We start from the raw sequence: 25,150 nt of genomic DNA, 5'->3' as shown, positions 1-25,150 counted from the left end.
AGGGGATGAGGGGTACAGGCTCTGGGACAGAGTTTGGGTGCAGGATCTGGGCTGGGGGTGGGGGTGCAGGCTCTGGGAGGGAGTATGGGGGAGGAGGGGGTGTGTGGGAAAGGGGTGGGGGTGCAGACTCTGGGAGGGGGTGGGAGGAATGCAGCGCTTACCTAGGGCTCCTAGGCAGGGCGGGCCAGGGGGCCTCCGTGCGCTGCTACCCCCAGGCACTGCCCCTGCATTTCCTATTGGCCACAGGGGCGCTTGAGCTGAGACATAGACCCACCCTGCCCAGGGGCCGCAGGGATGGGCCGGCAGCCACGTGGAGCGAGCAGGCAGGAAGCCGCCCAGGCACCACGGGCCCATATAACTCGCCACCCATGGTCAGGAGAAGATGAAGTCCCAGTGGAACTGACACAGATTTTGGACGCAGGTGTCAGAACGCTTACCTGAGCGTGGGTCGCGGGTTTTTATACGGAAACAACAATGGTTCAAGGGAGACCACTCGATTTGTTTATGGGTAAACTGATGGCTCAAGGGAGGATACCAAAGTTGTTTTGTTCAGGCTAGACAATAGGAACTGCTCCTTACTGGCTATGGGCGGTGTTTCTTCGCGGGACCTCACAATACAATTATGTAGCTTCAGTATTTTGGATACCAATAAAGGATTTATTACTAGAATTGGTCTGATAACTGCTGAGCTGGGTGTGTGCGGGCGTGGGTTCGTTAACACCTGGAGCAGAGATCCCCCAGAGTTCAGTGCGGTTCTTGCCTTGGAATCTCTGTATGCTAATGCGGATGCCTCCCTGTCCCATCCTTGATGCAAATGAGATTAGGGGAGTAGCCTTAATCCTGTCACCCTTTTCCAGAGGGGTTTAGGGGTGTCTCCCACGGCCTTTTCATTGCTCTTTGTAAGTCTTTCTTCTGATCGGTTTTGGTTCAGGCAGAGGCTGGGGTGGGGAAGGGCTTTCGTGAGTCAGACAGGCTGGGTACTGCGCCCTGGTTCCCCAAAGCACAGAGCTGACAGGTAACACCACAGCGGACACATAACGAGGGAATTTGGGAGTAAACAGACCATTTAAAAAAAATTTTATAAATAGAGACATTCCTGATAAAGACCCAGGTCACCAGCCAGCCAGTCCCGAGCGAGGCCCTGGTTGCTGACTCTCAGTCCTCCAGGCCGCGGAAAGAGTTCTGCATTTCCTCATTCAGCTGGGCGTAATCAGCCTTAATCTTTGCTTCGCCGTCTTTTACCGGATCCTTGGAAAGGAGAGAGGTGGAGAGACGAGCATAGTTTGTTAGAAAACCCCTTCGACTCAGGCCAGGCCGGAAAGGCCAGAGAAGGAGCAAAGGGGACTTGGGGCCCAGCTGCTGGGTCTCCATTTACTGTTAGGTTTCAGAGTAACAGCCGTGTTAGTCTGTATTCGCAAAAAGAAAAGGAGGACTTGTGGCACCCTAGAGACTAACCAATTTATTTGAGCATAAGCTTTCGTGAGCTACAGCTCACTTTACTGTTAGTATTATAGATGATATGTATTACCGAAGAGAGCAGGACCTCGTTGTGTTAGGTGCGGTACAAATTTAAGGCCAACTTTTGCCAAACTGTCCTCTGATTTAGGGAGCCCGACGTGAGACTCTCAGGACAGAAATGGCTCTGCCGGGTGCTGGCTCTGGGCAGGAGTCTAGTGGGAGTGAAGCATCTGCTCCCCATGCCACCCGCCAACACAGAGCGGCTGGTCAATGCCCCCATGGCACCGAGGCTTTGAGTGTCACGGTGAGAGCTGCTGCTGACAGGCCAGCCCTGCTTGTGGCGCCCTAAGGAATCCAGCCCTGAGCAATCAGGGACCTGTCCCCACATGATGGGAGTGGGATTGGCCCCTCTGGGAGCCCAGCCCCATCAGGAAGCATCTTGAGTCGGGCTCCCGAAAAACCCAGGCAGACGAATCAGCAGCTATGTCTTGGGGGAGGGATAGCTCAGTGGTTTAAGCATTGGCCTGCTAAACCCAGGGTTGTGAGTTCAATCTTTGAGGGGGCCATTTAGGGATCTGGGGCAAAAATTGGGGATCGGCCCTGCATTGAGCAGGGGGTTGGACTAGATGACCTCCTGAGGTCCCTTCCAACCCTGATGTTCTATGATTATATGATGCAGCTGAGTTGCCTGGGGGGGGGTGGCACACAGTGACACTAAGGCTGGTGCCAATGAGCCCAACCCCTGGAGCCAGCAAGGGGCGCCCACCCAGGAGAGGGCCTAGTGCAAACCCAGCAGGGTCCCCAGAGTTTGGCTGAGTGACGATCCCCCCTGTTCCAGCCATGCTCCCCAGCCAGTGCTCCCCAGCCAGTGCAGCTCTAGGGGAGCGATCCAGCAAGGCTCAGGACCAAGGGCCTGGCCCCATGGAGTCAGGGACCAAACTCCCATGGGGAGCAGGCTCAGACCCTGAGCATTGCAGCAGCAGATGTGCTTAGCGTGACTGCGACCGAAGGCCCCATGCCTGTCCAGGATATCACCGCTGCAACCACCACCAGGGAATTGGGTGCTGGATGTGACAGTGAGCCTGTCCGGCCAGGACAATGGGCCTTGGTCTTCAACAGAAGCAGGATCAAGCCCTGAAATTGCCGCACAAAGCAACCTAAGCCTTGTAGAGGGAGGACAGTGAGTTCCTCCACAGTGCAAGGACAGCCCCCAGCCCTTGGTCTGAGGCCTAGTGAGTGGAGCATTGCCTGGGCTTCAGGGCACCTGGCTTCTATTTCCAGCTCTGCCACGGGCCTGCTGGGTGACCTTGGCCAAGTCTCTTCCCCTCCCTGCACCTCAGTTTCCCCCTCTGTACAATGGGGATAATAATACGTCTCCTTTGCAAAGCGCTTTGAGATGAACTAGATGGTTGGTATCATTGCAGGGCCCTGCAGACTGCAGGGCTGGACGAAGGCACAGGTGTGACCGACCCCTTGCTACATGTTGGTGACGGGCTCTCAGCCCTCATGGATGACCTGAGTGTAACCACAGCAGCGACATCTGCCTGAGTCTGCAGAGAGCCTGAGACAACCATCCGCTGTGCCCCACAGTGCTCCAGCAGAGGGATCGGGGAAAAGGGGGACTCCCAGACACTCTTTCATCATGGTTCTGCTGGGGAGGTGCTGACAGGCCCCCTCCCTGCACTCTGCTCAGGTGGGTGCAGGGTGGGGTCCTCCCTTCTCTGGGACAGACCCAGCCTTGGCTTCCCAAACAGGTGAAGGGAGGAAACCCCGAGTCCAGCATGTGGCTCTTGTACATGTGCTGCCCCTCCCCAAACTTCTTAAAGCAGGGCCAGGCCGTGGCTGGGTGGGGGCCATAGCAAAGGGGCGGGGCCAAAGGGAACCCCCCCACATGGGGGCGTGACCAAGGCCTTGGATGGCATCTCTGTCCTGGGAGGTGACGGTCTGGTCACGCAGCAGTGGACTCAGTGACCCCAGCATGTCAGCAGGGAAGCGAGTCTCCTGGTAGCGAGTGATCTGGAGTCGCAGCCAGACCTCACAGCGCTCAGACAGCAAGGGGACAGCTAAGTACAGAAACTGCAGGTGGAAGGAGGTGGGGTGCATGCAAGGGGAGCGGGGGGTGGAAGGGTTGGTAGGTGGAGAGCTGGATGGACGGATGGGTGGGTAGATGGTTGAATGGATGGGTGGAAGAATGGATGGACAGGTCAGTGGCTGGATAGGATGGTGGATAGCTGGATGGATTGATGGAGTGTAGGTGGATGGACGGATTGATGGAGGATGGATGAATGGAGGGTGGGTGGATGGTTGGATGGATGGGTGGAAGAATGGATGGACAGGTCAGTGGCTGGATAGGATGGTGGATAGCTGGATGGATTGATGGAGTGTAGGTGGATGGACGGATTGATGGAGGATGGATGAATGGAGGGTGGGTGGATGGTTGGATGGATGGGTGGAAGAATGGATGGACAGGTCAGTGGCTGGATAGGATGGTGGATAGCTGGATGGATTGATGGAGTGTAGGTGGATGGACGGATTGATGGAGGATGGATGAATGGAGGGTGGGTGGATGGTTGGATGGATGGGTGGAAGAATGGATGGACAGGTCAGTGGCTGGATAGGATGGTGGATAGCTGGATGGATTGATGGAGTGTAGGTGGATGGACGGATTGATGGAGGATGGATGAATGGAGGGTGGGTGGATGGTTGGATGGATGGGTGGAAGAATGGATGGACAGGTCAGTGGCTGGATAGGATGGTGGATAGCTGGATGGATTGATGGAGTGTAGGTGGATGGACGGATTGATGGAGGATGGATGAATGGAGGGTGGGTGGATGGTTGGATGGATGGGTGGAAGAATGGATGGACAGGTCAGTGGCTGGATAGGATGGTGGATAGCTGGATGGATTGATGGAGTGTGGGTGGATGGATGGATTGATGAAGGATGGATGAATGGAGGGTGGGTGGATGGAAGGATGAGCTAGTCGGTGAATGGATGAATCGATGAAGTGTGGGTGGATGGGTGGATGGGAGGATGGATGGATGGAGCGTGGCGGGATGGATCTGAAAGCCATGCAGCACCAGCCGCTCTGGAGCAGTTTAATTAGCTAACACACTGTTAACCGCTTCAGTCCCAGAGCCAACTGCCCATGCAATACCATGCCCGCACAGAGCTAGGGCTGCCCAGCGCCTCACCTTGAACTTCATGGAGCTCAGCTTGTACATGATGTCCCCGAGGCTCTCGCGGATTATGGCCCAGGTGATCTTGTTCTCAGACTGGGCCGTGGACTCCACCGTGTGCCGGGCCATGTCATAGAAGGCAATCATGTTCTGCAGCATCCCCACCGTCTTGTAGAAGGGGCAGAACCTGCCACGGCAGAGACAGGAAAGGCCTTGGGGTGTCACGGAGCCTCTGGAGCAGCCCCCATGGACACAGCACCAGAGCTGCTCCCTGACGTCAGCCTTGTCCCAGAGCACGGCCGGCCTGGAGCTGCGAGCAGCTCGTGCGGTGGGCAGAGGTCAATCAACAACAGAGAGTGCTCAGGGTGGGAAAGGAACTAGAGAAGGAGGCTCCCATCTGCAGTGATGGACCCCATGGGGATCTTGGGGGGCACCTCTGCCAGCCTGGGCTCCAGGGCTACCACAGCTGGGCCATACTCAACCCCCAGTTCCTCCCCCAGGTCAGAGCTCTCCCCGGTCAACATGAGCCCATCACGGCCTCTTTCATCACCCCAGTGGGTCCCTTGGCCCCAGTCCCTGCTTCACCCCAAACACACATTTCCACCCCATCTGCACCAGCGGAAGTGAGAGGAAAGTTTCTCCCCCTCTGCTAAATCCAGGGTGTGGCATGTCAACACCCGGCAGTCATTTAGGACAGGAAGTGAAGAATGACTTCTTCAGTTGGAACTGCTGGGCCACCTGAGGTAGGGCGAAGGGAGTGAGCTCTAGAGATAACCCAGTGGGCCAGTGCCCAGGTGCTACTGCGACAGATGGAGGGAGGGTATGGGAGGAGAGCAAGAGATGGGGGGATACAAGGACGGAGAGCAATGGAGGTGTATGGGGATGGACGGAGCGCGATGGGGATGGACGGGACGGACAAAGCGCGATGGGATTGGATGGGAAGGGACGGAGCGCAATGGGGTGGATGGGAATGGACAGAGCACGATGCGGGTGGACGGGAACGGACGGAGCACAAAGGGGGTGGACAGGGATGGACGGAACATGATGGGGACGGACGGAGCGCGATGGGGGTGGACGGGGATGGACAGAGCGCGAAGGGGGTGGACGGGGATGGACGGAGCGCGATGGGGGTGGACAGGGATGGACGGAGCACGATGGGGATGGACGGGGACAGGCGGAGCAGGATGCGGGTGGACGGGGAGGGACGGAGCGTGAAGGGGGTGGATGGGGGATGGACAGAGAGCGATGGGATTGGACGGGGGACGGACGGAGAGCGATGGGATTGGACGGGGATGGACAGAGCACGATGGGGATGGATGGGGACGGGCATATCACGATGCAGGTGGACAGGGACGGACGGAGCATGAAGGGGGTGGACGGGGGATGGACAGAGAGCAATGGGGGTGGACGGGGAGGGACAAAGCGCAATGCTGGCGGATGGGGAGGGACAGAGTGTGTTGGGGGTGGATGGGGATGGACAGAGCGCGATGGAGGTGGATGGGGAGGGACGGAGCATGTTGGGGGTGGACTGGACGGACGGAGCGCGAAGGGGATGGACAGGGGATGGACAGAGAGCGATGGGGGTGGACGGGGCCAGGCGGAGCACGATGGGGGTAAACGGGGAGGGATGTAGAGTGGCCAGGGGCTGTGGCTGTGGGGCTGGCCGGCGGCCGAGGTGGCTGGTACCTGTCGTAGGAGGAGTAGCCGTTCTGCTGCAGGAAGTCATCCTTAATCAGCTTGGCCACCTCCAGCGTGATCTTGTCAGCCTCAGCCAGGGAGGCCTGTGGGGAGAGCACGGGGACATGAGGGGCACAGCTTGGCCCTCCCACCATTTCCCTCCCCCATCCCTTCCCCTCTCCTCCCGCCTTTGCTTCCCTTCCCCTAGCCCGTGGCCCCTCACCTTGCCCACCAGCTGCACGATCTCGGCCAGGTCCTCCTCCTCCTGCAGGATCTCCTTGGCCTTGGTGCGCAGGGCGGTGAACTCGGGGTGGTGGAGCTCGTAGTGCTCGTCCAGCGCCCGCATGTACTTGCTGTAGCTGATGAGCCAGTTCACCGAGGGGAAGTGCTTCCGCTGGGCCAGCTTCTTGTCCAGCCCCCAGAAGACCTGGGTGGGGCAGGAGAAATGCCGCAGGGGGTGAGAAGGGGACAGGACCGGGGGGGCGGGATTCCCAAGGGGGTCGAAGGCCCCAGGGAGACTCACCTGGACAATCCCCAGGGTCGCAGAGGTCACAGGGTCGGAAAAGTCACCTCCCGGCGGGGACACCCTGGGATGACATAGAGAGGGGCTTAGTCTGAGCAACTGGCCGGTATGGACTCTAATCCACAGCCGGATCATGCTGGCGTTAAGAGTGGGGCTAATGTACCACAGCAATGAGTGGGGGACAGACACGGGGATGGATGGATGGGTGGACGGATGCTCGGGTGGGGGGATGCAGGGATAGATGGACAGATAGACATATGGAGGGATGGGTGGATAGATGCAGGGGTGGGTGGATGGAGGGATCGGTGGATAGGCGGATGGACAGATGCAGGGATAGGCAGACAGATGGATGTAGGCATGGATGGAGAGATGCAGAGTGGATGGATGGATGTGGGTGTTGGGGCTCAGGGGACTTGGGGGTGTTGGGCAGCATTGGGGTGTTGCGGGGTTGTTGGGGGTTATGGGTATGTCATGGGTCATAGGCTGGCATGCGGGTGTCGAAGGTTGTGGGGGTGTTGGGATGTTGGGGATGTCAGGGGGTTGTGGGGGTGTCAGGAGTGGTGGGGGTTGTCAACTGGAGTGGGGGTGTTGGGGGTTGTGGGGGTGTCAGGGTGTCAGGGGGTTGTGGGAGTGTCAGGAGTGATGGGGGATGTCAGCTGGTGTGGTGGTGTCGGGAGTCCTGGGAAGAGTCGGCTGGTGTGAGGGTGTTGGGGTTTGTGGGTGGTGTCAGGATCTTGGGGGTATCGGGGGGTTGTGGGGGTGTCGGGAGTCCTGGGGGGGTGTCAGCTGGTGTGGGGCTGTTGGGGTTTGTGGGCGGTGTCAGGATCTTGGGGGTATCGGGGGGTTGTGGGGGTGTCGGGAGTCCTGGGGGGGTGTCGGCTGGTGTGGGGGTGTCAGGGGTTGTGGGGGTGTCAGGATGTTTGTGGTGTCAGGAGTTCTGGGGGGTGTCAGGGGCCTTTCCCCGTATCAGCTCCGACTCCCCCACCTCGTTGGCATCAAGGCTGGATGCTCGGGGAAGGCAGGAAGAACTCACGCGCCAACGATGCTCACGCTCCCCTCCCGCTCCGGGCTGCCCAGGCACTTGACCCGTCCTGCACGCTCGTAGAAGGACGCCAGGCGGGCGCCGAGGTAGGCCGGGTACCCGCTGTCTGGAAAGCAAAGCCACCGTGTGCCTGGGGGTGCTCGGAGCAGGGCGGGTCCCAGCGGCACCAGCAGGGGGAGCCCTCTGGTCTTGCCTGAGTCAGGGGGCAGGAGATGGGGGATCCCAAGCCAATGGGCAGACGGCATGGGGGGCTGCACAGCACCCTGGCCAGCGATGTGCCTGGGGTCCCTCTCACGAGGGGAAGGGGGGCTCCATCTCGGCACAGCCTCGCCCCTCGCAGTGCACTCGGCCCCCCACAGCCCAGGGCTATAAACTCACTGGTCCACACACCAGAGCTGGGAGCCTCTTTGCCCACCACAGCCTGAGCACACTGGGATCAGGGGGCACCCCGGGGACAGAATGACACCGATCGGGGGCTGCCTGGGGATGCCCCTAAGGATGGCACCAATCGGGGCAGCAGGGGGTGGGTATGTGTGACCATTGAAAAGGGTCAGAGCCAATCACAGGCAGTGAAGGGGGGAAGCCACATCAGAACACCCATCAAGGCAGCACCCTTGGGGGCAGGGTGGCACCAGCTATGGTCAGTGAAGGGGGCAGAGGAGACAGTGTCACAAGCCCTGGCAATGGAGCGGGAACATGCCCGGCCCCATGCCCCAGTGACCAGCCCCATGCCCCAGTGCTGGGAACCAGCTGCCCCAGGGAACATGGCTGGATTCGGGGGGACACAGACTCGCCAGGCCCCGTTCTGCTTTCCAAGAGGGGTTCAGAGTTGGGGTTAATCCTGCCCTGCCCCCCTGCGGGCCCCCAGCCACCCTCGGTGCAAGGCCTCAGCTGTACAGCGGGCAGAGCATCACCTGCAGGCATCTCTGCCAGCCGGCCGGAGATCTCACGCAGCGCCTCAGCCCAGCGGGAGGTGGAGTCGGCCATCATGCTGACGTGGTAGCCCATGTCGCGGAAATACTCCGAGAGTGTGATCCCTGCGGGGATGCGAGCATCGGAAATATGAATCCCACAGATCCCTTCCAGCTCCCCGCAGCTCTGCCGGTGACCCAACCCGCAGCCCCCTGCTATGCCAGTTCTGGGCTTCCCCTTCCACAGCTCTGCCGGTGCCCCTCAATCCCGACCCGCAGCCCTCTGCTAGCCCAGCCATGGGCAAACTGTGAGTCAGACTGAATTTTGTGATGCTTGTCCCATAGGGGTGATTGGCTGGAGACTGGGAGGCTGAGCCCTTCCCACTCTGTCCACTCATCATGGAGTCCCTCCTGCGAGCACCATGCTGGGGGATGCATGGCAGAAAGCAGGAGCAGAGCAATGCCCGCCAGCCCCAAGGGCAGGGCAGGTGCTCACCTGTGTAGATGGAGGCCTCCCGGGCAGCCACGGGCATGTTGGACGTGTTGGCCACCAGCGCAGTGCGCTTCATGATGGTCTCTGTCTTCCCATCCACCTCCATGGTGAGCTGGGGACAGAACGCAGCAGGGTCAGTCCCAGGGAGGGGCTCTTGGCACAGATGCAACCCGGGCCCAGGAGACTTGGAGAAGCCCTGGGAGATGTTCCCATCCAGGGATGAGTGGGATAGGCAGAAACGGACGCTTGGCTCAGCCCGGCCCTGACTCCCCCAGCCAGGGGGCTCCCAGCTGGGATAGGCCCAGTACACCCCTACCGAACCGACCAGGGGGCTCCCAGCAAGGACCGGCCCAGTAAACCCCTACTGAACCGGCCAGGGGGCTCCCAGCTGAGACAGGTCCAGTACACCCGTACCGAACCGGCCAGGGGGCTCCCATCCGGGACTGGCCCAGTACACCCCTACTGAACCGGCCAGGGGGCTCCCAGCTGAGACAGGTCCAGTACACCCTACTGAACAAGCCAGGGGGCTCCCAGCAACGACTGGCCCAGTACACCTGTACTGAACCAGCCAGGGGCTCCCAGCAAGGACCAGCCCAGTACACCTGTATTGAACCAGCCAGGGGGCTCCCAGCTGGGATAGGCCCAGTACACCCATACTGAACCAGCCAGGGGGCTCCCAGCTAAGACAGGTCCAGTACACTCCTACCAAATTGGCCAGGAGCTCCCATCTGGGACTGGCCCGGTACACCCCTACTGAATCGTCCAGGGGCTCCCAGCTGGGACTGGCCCAGGATGGCTCTTGTAGGAATGTAGGCCTGCCTGATGTACATAATTAAACATGGGGAGACCTCATCTCTTGGAAGACAGGAGCAGGGAGGGAAATTGCTCAGCAAATTGGAAACAGAATGTTTGTGCTAACTAGGATACAGTGCGTGGGTGCGGGAATGGAGAGAAAGAATGTCTGAGCCAGCCAAGATAAGAGGAAGAACACCCAGAGACTCATTTACTGGCAACAAGATAACAATAGACAAGATACGTGGGGGATGTAGAGGTGAGGTGACGAGCAGGTCGAGCGTAGACGGAGCCTGGTGCACAGGGAATGGCTCTTACATGGTGACCAAGCCAGGCCCCAAACATCCAGTAAAGGCACCGGACGGGAGAGGTCTAGTGTGTGACTCTGGCTGTGTGGGGCGCCCTGTGCCCACTCCCGGCGCTTTGCCTGAGTGACAAGATGAGTCAGACTGAGCTCTGGGGACCCAAGTGGAAGAGGTCTCTGGGGACCTCACAGCTGAGATCAGCCCAGATCCAGGAGAGTCATGACTTCGCCCCGAGGGAGCCGCAGGTGCTGGTGACAGGAGGGAAACGGCTCCTGAGCCCCAAGCTTCATTGGAGAAGCCCAGACAACCCATGATCCCCTCCAAACCCACAGCACCCCCCGGCTCATGAGCTGCCCCCTGCATAAGAAGAGGCCTCCCCTATGGCCCAGAGCTCCCACCCCACTCCCACATCGTCCATGGCTCACAACCCCATCAGTGAAATATCTCCCATGTTCCTTTGCTCTCGCTCCCCCAACTGGGTTCAACCCCATGGCTCCCGCCACCCCAGCTGGGTTCACCCCCCACGGCCTCCCCAGCTCACCTCAGGGAAGTCCCGCAGCACCTCCGACATCTCGTTGCCGCGCTCACCACAGCCCACGTAGATGATGACGTCGCTGTTGGAGTACTTGGACAGCGACTGCGAGATGACAGTCTTGCCGCAGCCAAAGGCCCCCGGGATGGCCGTGGTCCCGCCCTGAACGCACCTGGGGGGCAAAGGGGCCCTGAGTCAGCAGCACAGGAGGTGCCTTGGGGCACAGCCCCCGCCCCGCCCGGGGAGCTCAGGGCTTCAGCAGCTTGCCCGCAGGCAAGCTCCCTGTGGTCAGCGGGAGCGCAGCGGGAGCGCAGCCCCACGCTGGCTCGGGGGGAGGTGACCAGGGTGCCCACTGGTGGCCAGTGATTATAACAGCCTCCTCTTTACCCCCCATGGCTGGTCTTGTAGCTCAAACGGCCCAGAGCTGCGCCCTGGGTGCCCGCAGGTCCAGGCTCAATCCCTGCTGACAGCCACTGTGGGTTCAGGCTGTTACGCTGATTCTGGGCTGGGGGACGTGAGAAGAGGCTGCAAATACCCTAAGTACCAAAGTGGGTGGGGGGCTATAGATGCCAAGGCAGCCCTCTTAGCAACCTAGCTTCTAGTTGCATCTCGATTGCTACCCTAGCCGGGACTCCTCTGATGCTGGCCGGGGGCACATCAGGCTCACAGCTGTCTGCTTGGCCCCATGAGCTCTCCAGCTGCAGCAGGGTCACTGGCCCCGGGGGCAAAGGGCGTGTGAAACGCTGTGTGAAGGCCAAGAGCGGGGCAGGAGGAGTCAGGCCTGTGGGGCGGGGCATGGGGCTAGAAGCGGGAGCAACGAGGGGGGAGTGAAGGAAGGGAAAGGTTTGCCATGCTGGCAAGAAGATTAATTGGCATCGCCCCAAAATACTGAAGAGTGGGTGGCAAGTGATCGGTATTCTCCCAGACTCCCTGTGGCATGGGGAGGAGGGAGCTGCCGGCCCTGGGGCGGGGGTGTCAAGGCATCAGAGAAAACCAAAGCTGGGTAAAGACATCCCGCGCTTTTATCAGTTATTGAGATTCCAACTCTCCGGCTGACCGAGGCAGGGCCAGGAGCTCCCCCCACAGCCAGCGCTCCTGCCCCACTCCCTAGAAAGGCTGGGCCAGGAGCTGGGAGCTCCCCACATAACCAGCACTCCTGCCCCACTCCCCACAGCGCCCCCTGCTGCTGGACACTGGCAGACACCCACTTCCCATTGTTCTCCCTTGTCTTTGCCTTCGGTGCCAGGGGAGGTGGTGGAAGAGCCCCAACCCCACCATCTGCCTGAGGTCTCCCCCCCACTCCCACCCCCACCTCAGGGCTGAGAGTGGGGCCAGGGGGCGTCACTCACGGGAAGAGGGCATCCAGGACCCTCTGGCCGGTCAGTAGCGGGTAGTTGGCGGGGAGCTTCTCCGTCACAGGCCGGATCTGCCGCACAGGCCACACCTGTAGCATGGTGAGCCGCTCTGCCACGCCCTCGAAGTCCAGCTCCAGCACCACGTCCTGGGGGCAGGCAGACACTGCTAAGCGGGGCCCAGAGCCAGCCACCACAGGGGGGTGGGAGACCCCAGGGCTGATTCTCAGCTACCCCATCCCTGCACTGGGGGGAGGGGGCTAAGGGGTTTTAATCATCTTTGTGCTCCCCATATTCTGAGCCCTGCCCAGCCGCTGGTGTCTCACTGTGCCTGCTCTATGCCTCAGTTTCTCTATCTGTAAGTGGGGGAAAATACTGCCCATGAGCTGCCAGTGGGATTGTGTGGGCAAGGCGGGCACAGGCCATGAGCTGCCTGCAGAAGGTTCCCTTTGAGAGAGGGACCTTAGACCGTCGGGTGAGAGAATCAAGGGCTACAACTGATTGGAAGAGCCAATTGCTGGGAGAGGAATGCAAATGGCTCATTAAATATAGGGCTCATTAATAAGCAAACGGGAAGTGACCATCTGATGACGTCGTTTGAGACACAGGAAGGAACTCTGGACTAACGAAAAAAATCTAAAAATAAAACCAAAATACAACTGGCTGGAGATGAGCCCGAGCCAGACTCCTGGGTCCTCCAAACCCCCTCAAAACTTGACCCAGAGCCAAACTTCACAGCTCAGGACAACTGGATCAGAACTCACATCCCCCTTGAGCTCTGGGGCAGCTCAGGTCCAGAAGCCCCATTTGTATGGTGCTGGCCAGTCAGGCTGCCCTTTGGACCAGTGCTAAAGCCACAGTTCTGGCCTCAGCAGCACCCAGCGCAATGGGAGAGCGCTCACGGCCCCGGTGCCCGGCAGCTGCTGTATAAATAATGGGGAATACTCATTGCTCTTGACCAGTCGCTGTCCACACCGGCCCCTGCCCACCCCCAATGGCACTACCGAGATGTCATAGAGCCCCGGCGGGGCGACGTAGGTCACGGTGCCCCGGCTCCGGGGTGGTACCATGATCTTGTGCTTGATGAGAGAGTTCTCGGCCACCAGGGCATAGATGTCCCCGCCGGTCACATGACTCCCAACCTGGAAAGGGGGAAGAGAAGTGTCAGATACAGGACAGTGCCTACTGGTGAAGCTGCAGGGCCAAGACAGCCCAGTCACCATAGAATCATAGGACTGGAGGGGACCTCGAGAGGTTATCTAGTCCAGTCCCCTGCACTCATGGCAGGACTAAGTATTATCTAGACCATCCCTGACAAGGGTTTGTCCAACCTGCTCTTAAAAATCTCCAATGATGGAGATTCCACAACCTCCCTAGGCAATTTATTCCAGGGCCTAACCACCCTGACAGGAAGTTTTTCCAGATGTCCAACCTAAACCGCCCTTGCTGCAATTTAAGCCTGTTGCTTCTTGTCTTATCCTCAGAGGTTAAGGAGAACAATGTTTCTCCCTCCTCCTTGTAACAACCCTTTATGCATTTGAAAACTCTTCTCATGTCGCCTCTCAATCTTCTCTTCTCCAGACTAAACGTACCCAGTTTTCTCAATCATCCCTCACGGGTCATGTTTTGTGGCCCTTTCATCATTTTTGTTGCTCTTCTCTGGACTTTCTCTAATTTGTCCGCATCTTTCCTGAAACATGGAGCCCAGAACTGGACACAATACTCCAGTTGAGGCCTAATCAGCGCGGAGTAGAGTGGAAGAATTGCTCCTCATGTCTGGCTTACAACACTCCTGCTAATGCAGCCCAGAATGATGTCTGCTTTTTTTTTTTTTTTGCAAGTGTTAACTCATTTAGCTTGTGATCCACTATGACCCCCAGATCCCTTTCCGCAGTACTCCTTCCTAGGCAGTCGTTTCCCTTTCTGTATGTGTGCAACTGATTGTTCCTTCCTAAATGGAGTACTTTGCATTTGTCTTTATTGAATTTCATCCTATTTACTTCAGACCATTTCTCCAGTTTGTTCAGATCATTTGAATTTTAATCCTATCCTCCAAAGCACTTGCAACCCCTGCCAGCTTGGTATTGTCCGCAGACTTTATAAGTGTACTCTCTATGCCATTATCTAAACCATTGATGAAGATACTGAACAGAACCGGACCCAGAACTGATCCCTGAGGGACCCCACTCGTTATGCCCTTCCAGCTTGACTGTGAACCACTGATAACTACTTTCTGGGAACGGTTTTCCAATCAGTTATGCATCTACCTTATAGTAGCTCCATCTAGGTTGTATTTCCCTCGTTTGTGTATGAGACGTTCATGCAAGACAGTATCAAAAGCCTTACTAAAGTCAAGATATAGCACATCTACCGCCTCCCCCGTCTCCACAAGGCTTGTTACCCTGTCAAAGAAAGCTATCAGGTTGGTTTGACGTGATTTGTACTTGCACACGTATGGCCTGCAGGGGGTGCTGCTTGGCACAGACCCTCACAAGATTCCCCAAGAGCTGCCTGCCTCCTAAGGGGAGCATCCTCAACCACAAGCAGTTCTGCTGCCAAGGCCGGACTCCCTGTGTCTCTCCTTGCCGCTCTTCGCTCCTTTCCATCCCCCGGTCCTGGCTTATCCTCAGGGATTCGTCTGCCCCTGCAGCCCCTTCCCCCCAGGTGGTCTCTGGTTGGGGTGTCACAGTGACAAACCCCAGTCGTGATGAGCTGGGGGGTGGGAAGGAGCAGTAGGAGCAGACGAATAATTCCAGGAACAAAAGTGCTGGTTTCCTTGTGTCCCAGAGGCAGAGGAGTTTAGGAAACGCCGGAGCCAAATTTCAAGTTTTTCAAAGTTTTCACTAGTAGGCGCTGGCCTCAGGCAGTCGGGGCTGAGCCCAACATCCCAGAGCAGCATTGGACATGCTGTGCTACTGGGAGTGAGGGGGTCACTAGGGGGCACTCTCCCCTTGCAGTCAGGGTTGGCCCCAATGCCCCAGTGCAGCACTAGGGGGCGCTGTGCTGCTGGGAAAGAGGTGGGAGCTCAGTAGGGGGCGCTGTGCTGCAGGGGGCGGGGTGAGGGCTCAGTAGGGGCGCTGTGCTGCAGGGAGAAAGGTGGGGGTGTAGTAGGGGGCGCTGTGCTGCAGAGGGCAGGGTGAGGGCTCAGTAGGGGGCGCTGTGCTGCAGAGGGCAGGGTGAGGGCTCAGTAGGGGGCACTGTGCTGCGGGGGGGGTGAGGGCTCAGTAGGGGGCGCTGTGCTGCAGGGAGAAAGGTGGGGGTGTAGTAGGGGGCGCTGTGCTGCAGGGAACGGGGCAGGGGCTCAGTAGGGGGCGCTGTGCTGCAGGGGGGGTGAGGGCTCAGTAAGGGGCGCTGTGCTGCAGGGAGAAAGGTGGGGGTGTAGTAGGGGGCACTGTGCTGCAGGGGGCGGGGTGAGGGCTCAGTAGGGGCGCTGTGCTGCGGGGGGGTGAGGGCTCAGTAAGGGGCGCAGTGCTGCAGGGAGAAAGGTGGGGGTGTAGTAGGGGGGCACTGTGCTGCAGAGGGCAGGGTGAGGGCTCAGTAGGGGGCGCTGTGCTGCAGAGAGAAAGGTGGGGGTGTAGTAGGGGACACTGTGCTGCAGGGGGCGGGGTGAGGGCTCAGTAGGGGGTGCTGTGCTGCGGGGGGGGTGAGGGCTCAGTAGGGGGCGCTGTGCTGAAGGAAGAAACGTGGGGGCTCAGTAGGGGGCACTGTGCTGCGGGGGGGTGAGGGCTCAGTAGGGGGCGCTGTGCTGCAGGGAGTGAGGGTGTCACTAAGGGTTGCTCTCCCTAGCAGGCAGGGGTGACCCTGATGGCCCCACACAGCATCAGGGGGCGCTGTGCAGCTGGAGGTGCCAGCCTGTGCCTGAGTCCCCAGGGCACGGTCCCCGGGAGCTGGTGCATGAGTCCCGTTGCCCTGCCTGTTGCCATGCCCTGCATGAGTCCTGTTGCATCTGCTGCCTCTGCACGTCTACACAAGGCCAGACCCTCCTGATCTCCTGGGTTCTCTCCTCCACCGGGGGTGCCGGCCGCAGCCCGTGCCTGGAGCTGCAGAGACCCCTGCGGGAGGCTCCGGCCAGGTGCCTGGGAACCGGCTCGGGGAGGGCGAGACTCCTGCTGGCAAAGCCTCCCCCACACCAGGCGCTGCCCCACGCCAGGCCCCTACCCGGATGCTCTGGCTCGGGGCAAAGTCCCACTTGACGTCCTGAGACAGGGCGGGGATGTTGATGCCGCGGGGGATGTAGATGCTCTGGGTCAGCTCGGTGATGTCCTTCAAGGGGCGCTGGATGCCGTCAAAGATGGAGCCCATGATGCCCGGGCCCAGCTCCACCGAGAGCGGCTTCCCCGTCCGCAGCACTGGGTCCCCCACGCAGACCCCCGCTGCCACCAGTGTTCAGGAGAGGGCTCCGGGCCCAGAGACATGCATAGGGGCAGGTGGGGTGGGTGGGAACGGGCTCAAACATATTCAGGGTCCCCCCATGATAGATAGATAGAGGGGGTGCAGATAGGTAGGCATGGCCAGGTGATGAGGGAGATCAGGGGGCATGAGGTGCAGGCCTGGCAGCGGGCACAGCCTGGGGGGGGGGAATTCAGGGGCCACGGCCCGGGGTGGGGTTCAGGGGGCACGGCCTGGCGGGGGGAAATTCAGGGTACATGGCCTGGGCGGGAGGGCAGGGAACGTGGCCTGGTGGGTGGGTTCAGAGGACAGGGCCTGGGGGGCTCAGGGGGCACAGCCTGGCAGGAAGGATACAGGTCTCTTCGTACACCTGGATGGTGGCCAGGTCTCCCTCGAGACGGATGATTTCGCCCACCAGCTCGGCATGCCCCACGCGCACCAGCTCATACATGGCGGCCCCGGCCATGCTGCTGGCGGTGACCACTGGGGGGAGAGACGGGAGGTTAGACCCCGGGATGGTGCCCAGGGCTGGGCTAGGGGAGGGGCGACGCCTCTGACCCGGGAGCCTGCATGGCCCCTAGCACCCAGTCTTCACAGCGGAGCTCCCCTCGCCCACCCCTCTCCCCCGCCCCCACTATCCCATGCACCCCCCCATATCTACCCACTCTCTGTATCTCCCTACCCCACCCCTCTCCCCCACCCCCTGTAACCCCTGCACCTAACCCCTGTATCTACCCACCCTCTGTATCCCCCTCCCCCTCCCCCCTGCCCCCTCCCCTGTATCCCCTCCCACACCCCCTGTATCTCCCTACCCCCACCCCTCTCCCCCACCCCCAGTATCCCCTGCACCCCCCCGTATCTACCCACCCCTGTATCTCCCTACCCCTACCCCTCTCCCCCGCCCCCTGTAACCCCTGCACCCAACCCCTGTATCTACCCACCCTCTGTATCCCCCTCCCCCTCCCCCGCCCCCTCCCCCATCCCCTGTATCCCCTCCCACACCCCCTGTATCTCCCTACCCCCACCCCTCTCCCCCACCCCCAGTATCCCCTGCACCCCCCCCGTATCTACCCCCCCGTATTGCCCTACCCCTACCCCTCTCCCCCGCCCCCTGTAACCCCTGCACCCAACCCCCATGTAAGCAGTGTCAGGACGAGCTCCACCCTGACATCTGGTGGTGAGGTGTGGCAAGTTGTGGAAAAGAACTTCAGGGGCCGATCTCATTTGCATAGGCACACCCACCCCGCCTAGAATGAGGCCATAGCTGCCCAAATGGTCACTTTGGCTGCTGTGGGATCCCCAGTGTCTCTGTTATTGGGGCAGGAAGAATAAACTGTTATTACCCTGATTATGAGAACTGTGCTTGGAACTGTACTTGGCCTTTTGTTATGATGGAGGGACTCACCATCAACTAAGTGGCACTCGCTAGGCAAGAGTCATGGGTTCCAAAAGTCTGTGAATGGAGAGAGGGTGGGGATAGGTATTAATACTTGGTGGTGTGGGTCCCTTGGTGAGGGCCTTATGTGTTAATTGCACTTTCGCCACTTCATTAGAAGTCTAGTTGCAAGCTGCTGAGCTCACTTTGGGCTAATGGTGCACCAGCAATGAGGCTTCCCTACTACAAGATGAATTCACCAATGAGCGTTGTGTTAAGTAGTGGGGGAGCCTGAAGATCTATTGTGGAGCAGTTTGTGGGATGGCTGGAGTGCCTTGTGGACAGGCTGGTAGAGCAGTTCGTAGGATGGCAGGAGCTGCTGGTGGGACGCGGAGCGAAGGAGTTCGTGGGGCGGCTGGCGGAGCGGAGCGAAGGCCTATGGAGCTGTGGAGTGCTCAGCTTCAGGTCATGTAAGGTGCCTCTTACCCCCGTCCCATCCCCACCCAGGTTGGGAGGTAAAGCTCCGCAGATAAACTTTTGAACTCTGGGGCTGCCCTGACCAGGGACAGAGACTTTTGGGTCATTGGACTTTTGGGACTTTGGGTGATTTGGGGTTCCTGGACTCAAGAACCAAAGGGAAAGGGGCATGCCCCAATTTGCTTGGGGTGGGTTTTTTTTTTGATCATGGGCTGTGTTCTGAATCCTGTTGGTGGTGTTTCCCCAACATAATGCCACATTGTTTCTCTGTTATTAAAAGGCTTTTTGCTACACTCAGACTATGTGCTTGCGAGAGGGGGAGTATTGCCTCTTGGAGGCGCCCAGCGGGGGTGGTATATATTTGTCCCAAGTCACTGGGTGGGGGCTCGAGCCGGTTTGCATTGTGTTATTGGAATGGATCCCCTAGATATTGAACCCGGCCCTTGTTGCTGCCAACTCTGATGGGCAGAAGGGTTACACCTGTATCTACCCACCCTCTGTATCCCCCTCCCCCTCTCCCCCAGCCCCTGCACCCACCCCCTGTATCCCCTGCACCCACCCCTTGTATCCCCCTCCCTTCACCCCCCCACTCTCTGTATCCCCTGCACCAACCCCCTGTATCTACCCACCCCCTGTATCTCCCTATCCCACCCCTCTCCCCTGCCCCTTATATCCCCTACTCCCACTCATCTCCCTTCCCCCACCCCCTGTATCGTCTGCACCCACCCCCTGTATCCCCCACCCCCACTCCTCTCCCCTGCCCCCACCCCTCTCACCTGCCCACTGTAGTCCCTACAGGGACAGGTATGTGTAGCTTGTGGTGTGGGCCTTGTTTAAGGAGGGTCTTAGACACCATTTGACTTTTCCTCTTTCCACTGTGTAATAACAGAGCTAATTTAGACTCCGTTGAGAGGCTGGTTAGATACTGCAGAGCTGAAATCACTGCTATCTAGGTTTTAAGTATCAGACCCACTTCGGGACAGTGTCAATTGCTGTGCACCAGCCGTGAGGCTCCCCCATAAACAGCTGACTTCACTGAGTGCTGTGTTAAATAGGGGGCCCTGAAGACATCTTGGTGAGCCGCTGGCTGGTGGAGAGGTGGGGTGAGGGGCTAGCAGGGTGGCTGGTGGAAAGGGCCAGCGCAGAGCCCCACAGAGGCCTCTTGTTTTGTGGCCAGACATGCTTCTTCCCCAGTGAGCCCAGGGAATGAGTTAGCAGCCAGGCCTCGTGGCTGGCATCCCAAACTGTCAGGTTGATTGTCCCCAGATTGTCCCAGCTGGGCCTGCCAGGCCTGGATTGCTAGCACCGCACGGGCCGTGGCTGCACCCTGCCAACATCTACCTTGGAGCTGCATCCCCATCACCTACCTGGCCCGGAGACGCCGTGGACAAACCCCAGCACGCTCTCCTTCTCCACATCCTCTATCCTGGGCAGCTTGGAGAACTCCATGGCTCTGGTGAGGCAGGGAACCAGCTCTGGGTTTTGGTGGCGGCTGAGTTTCCAAAGAGAAACACATTTAAACTAAACCAGTCGCTAGCTCTGCTGGTGCCCTGCAGACCTAACCAGCTGCCCACACGGGCACCAGGACCTATGTCCATATCAAGACTTGTTGCCACAAAACACAGCATGGGTGGTTTAGAACTCAAGTGCTTTTGGGCAAGAGGACAGAGCAGGCCCCATAATGCAGAGAGGAAGGCTGGGCAGCCAGGGCTTGAACAGGTTTTAAATCCCTGCTCCTGAGCTGGGCAACCCAGAGGCAAACAGCCAAGGATTCTGGGTATGTAGCGCCCAAAGGGATGGGCACCCCCCTAACATCAGTACTGCCAATCCAGACCGGCTGCCCCTTTGGCTGATTCAAACCCCTTGAGAAACGTGCTGAGCCCTCAACTCCTGTCCAGGAAGAAAGAATGGTGGGGGGGCGGGGCGGCTGAAAAAGTGCTCCATTTTAGTGGGACCCACTAGAGACAGACATGTGAGTGCCCCCTGCTGGTTCGGCAGCAGATTACTGAATCCTGCTCAAGGCCAAACGGAACCATGATGATCATCCATTCCCAGGGCTCAGCTCTTCATTCTTGTTCTCCAGGGAATTCACCTCTCTGGGGAGGGAGGGGGAAATCTCACGGAGAGGGGATTCTCCAGCCCCAACTGCCAGAGCCGCCTAACAACGAGGAGACAGCACTTAGGTGACTATGCTGGCAAGTCTCTTTGCTCCAACCACTAGACCCCACTCCCCTCTTGGAGCTGGGGACAGAACCCAGGAGCCCTGACTCCCAGGATAGGAAAGGGGGGTGGCAATGGGGGCATGTCACTGAATGAAGTCAGTGTCTGGGGACTGTAAAGGAACCCAAAGGAAAGGCCGTTTCTGCCCGTGCATCCTGGGGAGCTCCCTGCTGCGGGTGCCTGAGTCACACTCCGTGACCAGGACTGGGAAATTGGGTGATGTTTACAGCTGTGCTAATGCAGACAGGGCCAGAGATGCTGGAACTAGGGGTGCTGGGGATGCTTCCGCACCCTCGGCTTGAAGTGGTTTCCATCATATACAGGGTTTACAGTTTGGTTCAATGGCTCTCAGCACCCACACTGTACACACTGCTCCAGCATGCCTGGACGAGGCTGATCAACCCTCAGGCTTCAGGGCACGATTACACCAGTCAGGTCAGGAAGGGGACACGGAGTATTGCACAACTGATCCGTGATGTGCTGTAGAACCAGGGTCACCTTCCCCTGAAGCACCAGCTGTGGCCCGCTGCCAGGGGCACCAGTCTGGGGTTGACAGGCTAGCTGCCTGGTTTTCACAAACTTTGCCTGCCTTCACACTGCCCTGCATGGACCCCCTAGGTGTGAGGAGCTCAGTCTCCATGGCCCATCCACTCCTTGGCCATCCAGGGCAGGACCAACAATGCCAAGGTGCTTCGGGACCCAAGGACACCCTGTTGCTGCACTGAGAACCCACCAGCTCGTTTCACACAAACCCCATTGCCCCCTGCACTATGCAGCAGGGGCGGGGGGGGGGGGGCGGCTCAGGGCACTTTGCTGGCAGCCCAGGCAGGCAGGGCCATGCCCTGAGCGGATTGTGTTGAACCTGCACTGTGGCTGGGGCACACACACAGAGGGTGGGGAGAGCCTGGGCTAACAGAAGGGAGTGTTTTTAGCCTCAGGTGTTTCACATCAATGGGCCCCGGTTCTGCTCTCATTGTCAGCGATGCACAGGCAGCCCCAGCTGGCAGGGACCTGTCAAGGGCAGACGCAGCAAAGGGCATGTTTGGGTTTCATTCACCTGCTGCAGGGGAGGGAGGAACCAACCTCTGTGCCAGCCCCTCTGGGGAGCCCTGCCCTGCAGGGAGGGGAGCGGCAGCTGCCAAAACCCCTGTAAAGCGCAAACCTTGCTAATTAGAGAATGTGCAGAGCTAGGAGCCAGCCCAGGCAGCTGGTGAGAAGGAGGCTGACCGGCTGTGCCGGAAATCTGCTAGCCAAGCTCTGGGGTGGCTCAGTGGGCTTGCACCGCCCCTGCTTCCCAATAGTGCAGCTTCAGGTCCCATGCCCTGATGCCAGCCTGAGCCGGTGGCGTTATCCAGGACCCCAGAGACAGCGAACGAGCAGTCAGAGCACCTGGGTTCTACCCCGAAGAGGAAGAGCAGAGGTCAGGCAATCGGGATGCCCGGGCTCTATTCCTGGCTGGGTAAGGGCAGGTGTTTGAGCAGACTTAGGCCAGCCGCTCCCAGTCAAAGACCTATCACCCAGAGGAGAAGTGCAGGGAGGGCGGGAAATGACCGGCCCTTTCCCACAGGGCAGACAGAGGAGACTGGCCAAGTGCCATCACTGAGTGGGTGACTCCCAGGCGTGGGGGAGGAGAGCCTGAAGTGCCCCTTGAATCCACAGCCTGCGGTGGGTTCAGAGGAAAGGACCCGGCATTCCAGGGCTGCTGCAGAGCCTCCAGCTCTGGGCCCGCCCTGGGCTAAATCAGCAGCGCCCATGGACACCAGTTAGCCAGGCTGGAAAACTCCAGGGTAATAAATGAGTCTCAGTGCTAGGGAGGGGGCAAACATGGGGCTCAGAGAGATGAAAAATGGGACCACAAAACTGTGCTTCAGGGAAACAACCTCTCTGGGTGGGAGGGGGAAATCTCCCTGAGAGGGGATTTTCTGTGTCCTCCTGCCAGAGTCTGAGTAACAGCAAGGGACTGGCATGTAAGTATGTTTGCAAGTCCTCTGTGCCCTAAATCACACTCCCCTCCCAGAGCTGGGGATAGAACCCAGGAGTCCTGACTCCCAGCACCCCCATCCCCAGCTCTAACCACTAGCCCCACTCCCCTCCCAGAGCTGGGGATAGAATCCAGGAATCTTGACGCCCATCCCTCTCTGCTCCAACTACTAGACACCACTCCCCTCCCAGAGATAGAAGCCAGGAGTCTTGATTCCGACTCCCCTGCTCTTAAAGAGCCGGATAGTGAGTGGTGTTACAGATGAGAGTTCTTCCTACCTGCTGTTCTCCAGCTCTGTCTGTCCCTCTGCCCCGTGGCTGGCAGGCTGTGAGCAGCCACCCGGACTGTGCCTTGCCTTCTCCTGGGTTTATACAGCAGGGAGGCAGAGAGGACAGGGCCAGGTCTGGCTCCCTCCTGCCTTGAAACCAGTTCCAGCCCGAGCAGGTTCTAGGGAGCTGGGGACGGGCGTGGAGGTCACTGGAAGGGGAGTCAGGAAACGGAGAACTCAGCTCCAGCAACAGTAAACAGTCCCCACAGCTCCATGTCCTGCTGCCCTCCCTGTCTGTCCCTGTCCAGCTGCTCCCTCCTGCCACCATCCCACTGAAGCTTACCCACCCACTGTCAGTCCCCTAAGCTCACCCCAGGCCGGGCGGCCTGAACAGCCCTCGACGTCCTTTCCCATCTGTTGGCACAATCACTGCAGCCTGCTCTGGGGTGGGACGCAGCATCTGTTAATACTTCTGGGGGCTCAAGACACTTACACACCAGGCTGGCCCCAGGGCTCATTTTCCCGGTCGGGATTCCCCTGGGACTGTCCTTCCTCCACTATCCCCCAAGCAAGGGGCTCCCCTTGTGCCACTTCCTCCTAACTCCTGGCACACCACGGCCCGGGATCACTGCCCTCCCTGAAATGTGTTCACCCCAGGACAGTCCCCAAAGGAATTCCTCAGTCCCAGGTCCATTCATCTCAGGAGCCCCATCACTTGAGCTATTGACAACTAGGCTAGACCAAGCCCTGGAGCCTGGACCGCAGGGATCAATCTCGCATCAGACAAGAGGACGGGCTGTGAGAACACTAACCATTTCTCTGGCCCTTTGTGAAATCCTCCTCTATGTGGGGATGCAGCTGCTTCTGGGGTGGAGTGCAACGGGGGCACAAAGGATGCTGCACAGTGGAGGGGAAGGGGCAGTGTCAGCAAGGAGACCAAGGCAAATTCTTCCTCTCCCAAAAATGGTCTTTAATGGTCTGCCAGGGCATCTATTGAGACAGGAACTCACCTCTATGCATTTAGAGGCCAGGGTGATGGTGACTTGCGAAATGGCACCGACAGGCAGTAAAGTATTTCATAAACCTCCAGGGATAGATCCTCACAAACCCCCTGAGACGTGGGTTTGTTACACCCATTGTACAGCTGGGGAAACTGAGGCACGGGGCAAGGAAAAAACTCACACAAAGTCATGGAGCCAGAGGAAGCCAGGAGTCCTGACTACTATACCCCACAACTCAAAGCTGAGAGCAGAACCCAGGAGTCCTGGCTCCCAGCCCCCTGCTCTAACCACTAGCCTCCCACAGATGGGCATAGAATCCAGCAGCCCCGACTCGCAGCTCTAACCACTCATCCCCCACGCCACCGCCTGTGGATGGGGACTGAACTCAAGAGCCCTGGTTCCCCAGCTACCTGCTTTAACCACTAGATCCCTACTCCCCAGGGAACCTTCCCATTGAAAGGGGTAGAACCCAGGAGTCCTGGCTCCCAGCCCCCCTGCTGTAAGCACTTGCCACTTCCCATGAATGGTGACAGAACCCAGGAGTCCTGGCTCCCAGCCCCCCTGCTGTAAGAGCTAGACACTTCCCTTGAATGGTGACGGAACCCAGGAGTCCTGGCTCCCAGCCCCCCTGCTGTAAGCGCTAGACACTTCCCTTGAATGGTGACGGAACCCAGGAGTCCTGGCTCCCAGCTCTGTATCCCCCCTCCTCCACCCAGCCATTCCCCCACAGTTGCTAGGCAGCCGCCCCACATGCCCGGCACTGCCCCTCTCCTGGGTCCTCTAGGACACATGGGTGCAAACGGGTCTCGGGCTCGCAACCTGCGTCGCCCTCCCCCCGCCAGGCCTCTGGGCGGCTTGTTCCCAGGCACCAGGCAGGGCTGGTTTCGTGTCAGAACCTGCTGCCAGCCCGGTGTGTTACTCCAGCACGTACCAACATCTAGGGGTCCTCTTTGGCTGACCTGTCCGGACTGCTAGTCCGGGGGATCAAATTCTGATGGATGGGGACAATTCCCATCGCAACGTGTTACCTCTCCTCGTTCCCCATCCTCTACCTTTCCCCCTCTCCCTGTCCAGGGGTAGCACGTTGTGACAGATGGGGGCACTCCCATCACAATTTGGTACCCCTGTGAAATCTCTAGTTTCAAGCTGGACACAAGTAAGGAAAAGCATCCCACA

The 25,150-nt window shown here is 59.1% G+C and overlaps 1 protein-coding gene across 2 annotated transcripts; it reads right to left on the bottom strand.

Annotated features, from left to right (window-relative positions):
* Positions 1 to 1,060: 1,060 nt before the first annotated feature.
* Positions 1,061 to 23,113, bottom strand: LOC140902720 (V-type proton ATPase catalytic subunit A-like). 2 transcript variants are annotated; one of them, XM_073323096.1, is made up of 15 exons: positions 22,984 to 23,113; positions 19,872 to 19,996; positions 17,007 to 17,135; positions 16,422 to 16,636; positions 13,331 to 13,405; positions 12,261 to 12,412; positions 10,921 to 11,083; positions 9,286 to 9,394; positions 8,793 to 8,915; positions 7,870 to 7,984; positions 6,837 to 6,900; positions 6,537 to 6,740; positions 6,323 to 6,417; positions 4,652 to 4,823; positions 1,061 to 1,248 (listed from the first exon to the last, which is right to left on the bottom strand). In XM_073323096.1, exons 2-15 carry the CDS (start codon positions 19,951 to 19,953, stop codon positions 1,156 to 1,158), a joined length of 1,791 nt encoding a protein of 596 aa, XP_073179197.1. In that variant the 5' UTR covers positions 19,954 to 19,996; positions 22,984 to 23,113; the 3' UTR covers positions 1,061 to 1,155. The 2 variants fall into 2 exon arrangements, with proteins under 2 accessions (XP_073179197.1, XP_073179196.1); XM_073323095.1 differs by having other exon boundaries at positions 13,268 to 13,405; positions 22,984 to 23,112.
* Positions 23,114 to 25,150: the final 2,037 nt, after the last annotated feature.

Source organism: Lepidochelys kempii, chromosome 24 (assembly GCF_965140265.1).
Source record: "Lepidochelys kempii isolate rLepKem1 chromosome 24, rLepKem1.hap2, whole genome shotgun sequence".
NCBI classification, from domain to species: domain Eukaryota; kingdom Metazoa; phylum Chordata; order Testudines; family Cheloniidae; genus Lepidochelys; species Lepidochelys kempii.
The sequence above is the reverse complement of the archived record's forward strand: the minus strand, read 5'-3'. Positions and strand labels throughout refer to the sequence as shown.

What these genes read in the sequence shown, in the direction of transcription:
- LOC140902720 (XM_073323095.1), bottom strand. Translation starts at nt 19,953, where the DNA reads ATGGAGTTCTCCAAGCTGCCCAGGATAGAGGATGTGGAGAAGGAGAGC. An exon ending in CCAGGTGTACGAAGAGACCT is followed by an intron (nt 16,637 to 17,006) that starts GTATCCTTCCTG and finishes CACTGGTGGCAG; the next exon opens with CGGGGGTCTGCGTGGGGGAC. An exon ending in CGGGGCTCTATGACATCTCG is followed by an intron (nt 12,413 to 13,267) that starts GTAGTGCCATTG and finishes GCCTGCCCCCAG; the next exon opens with GACGTGGTGCTGGAGCTGGA.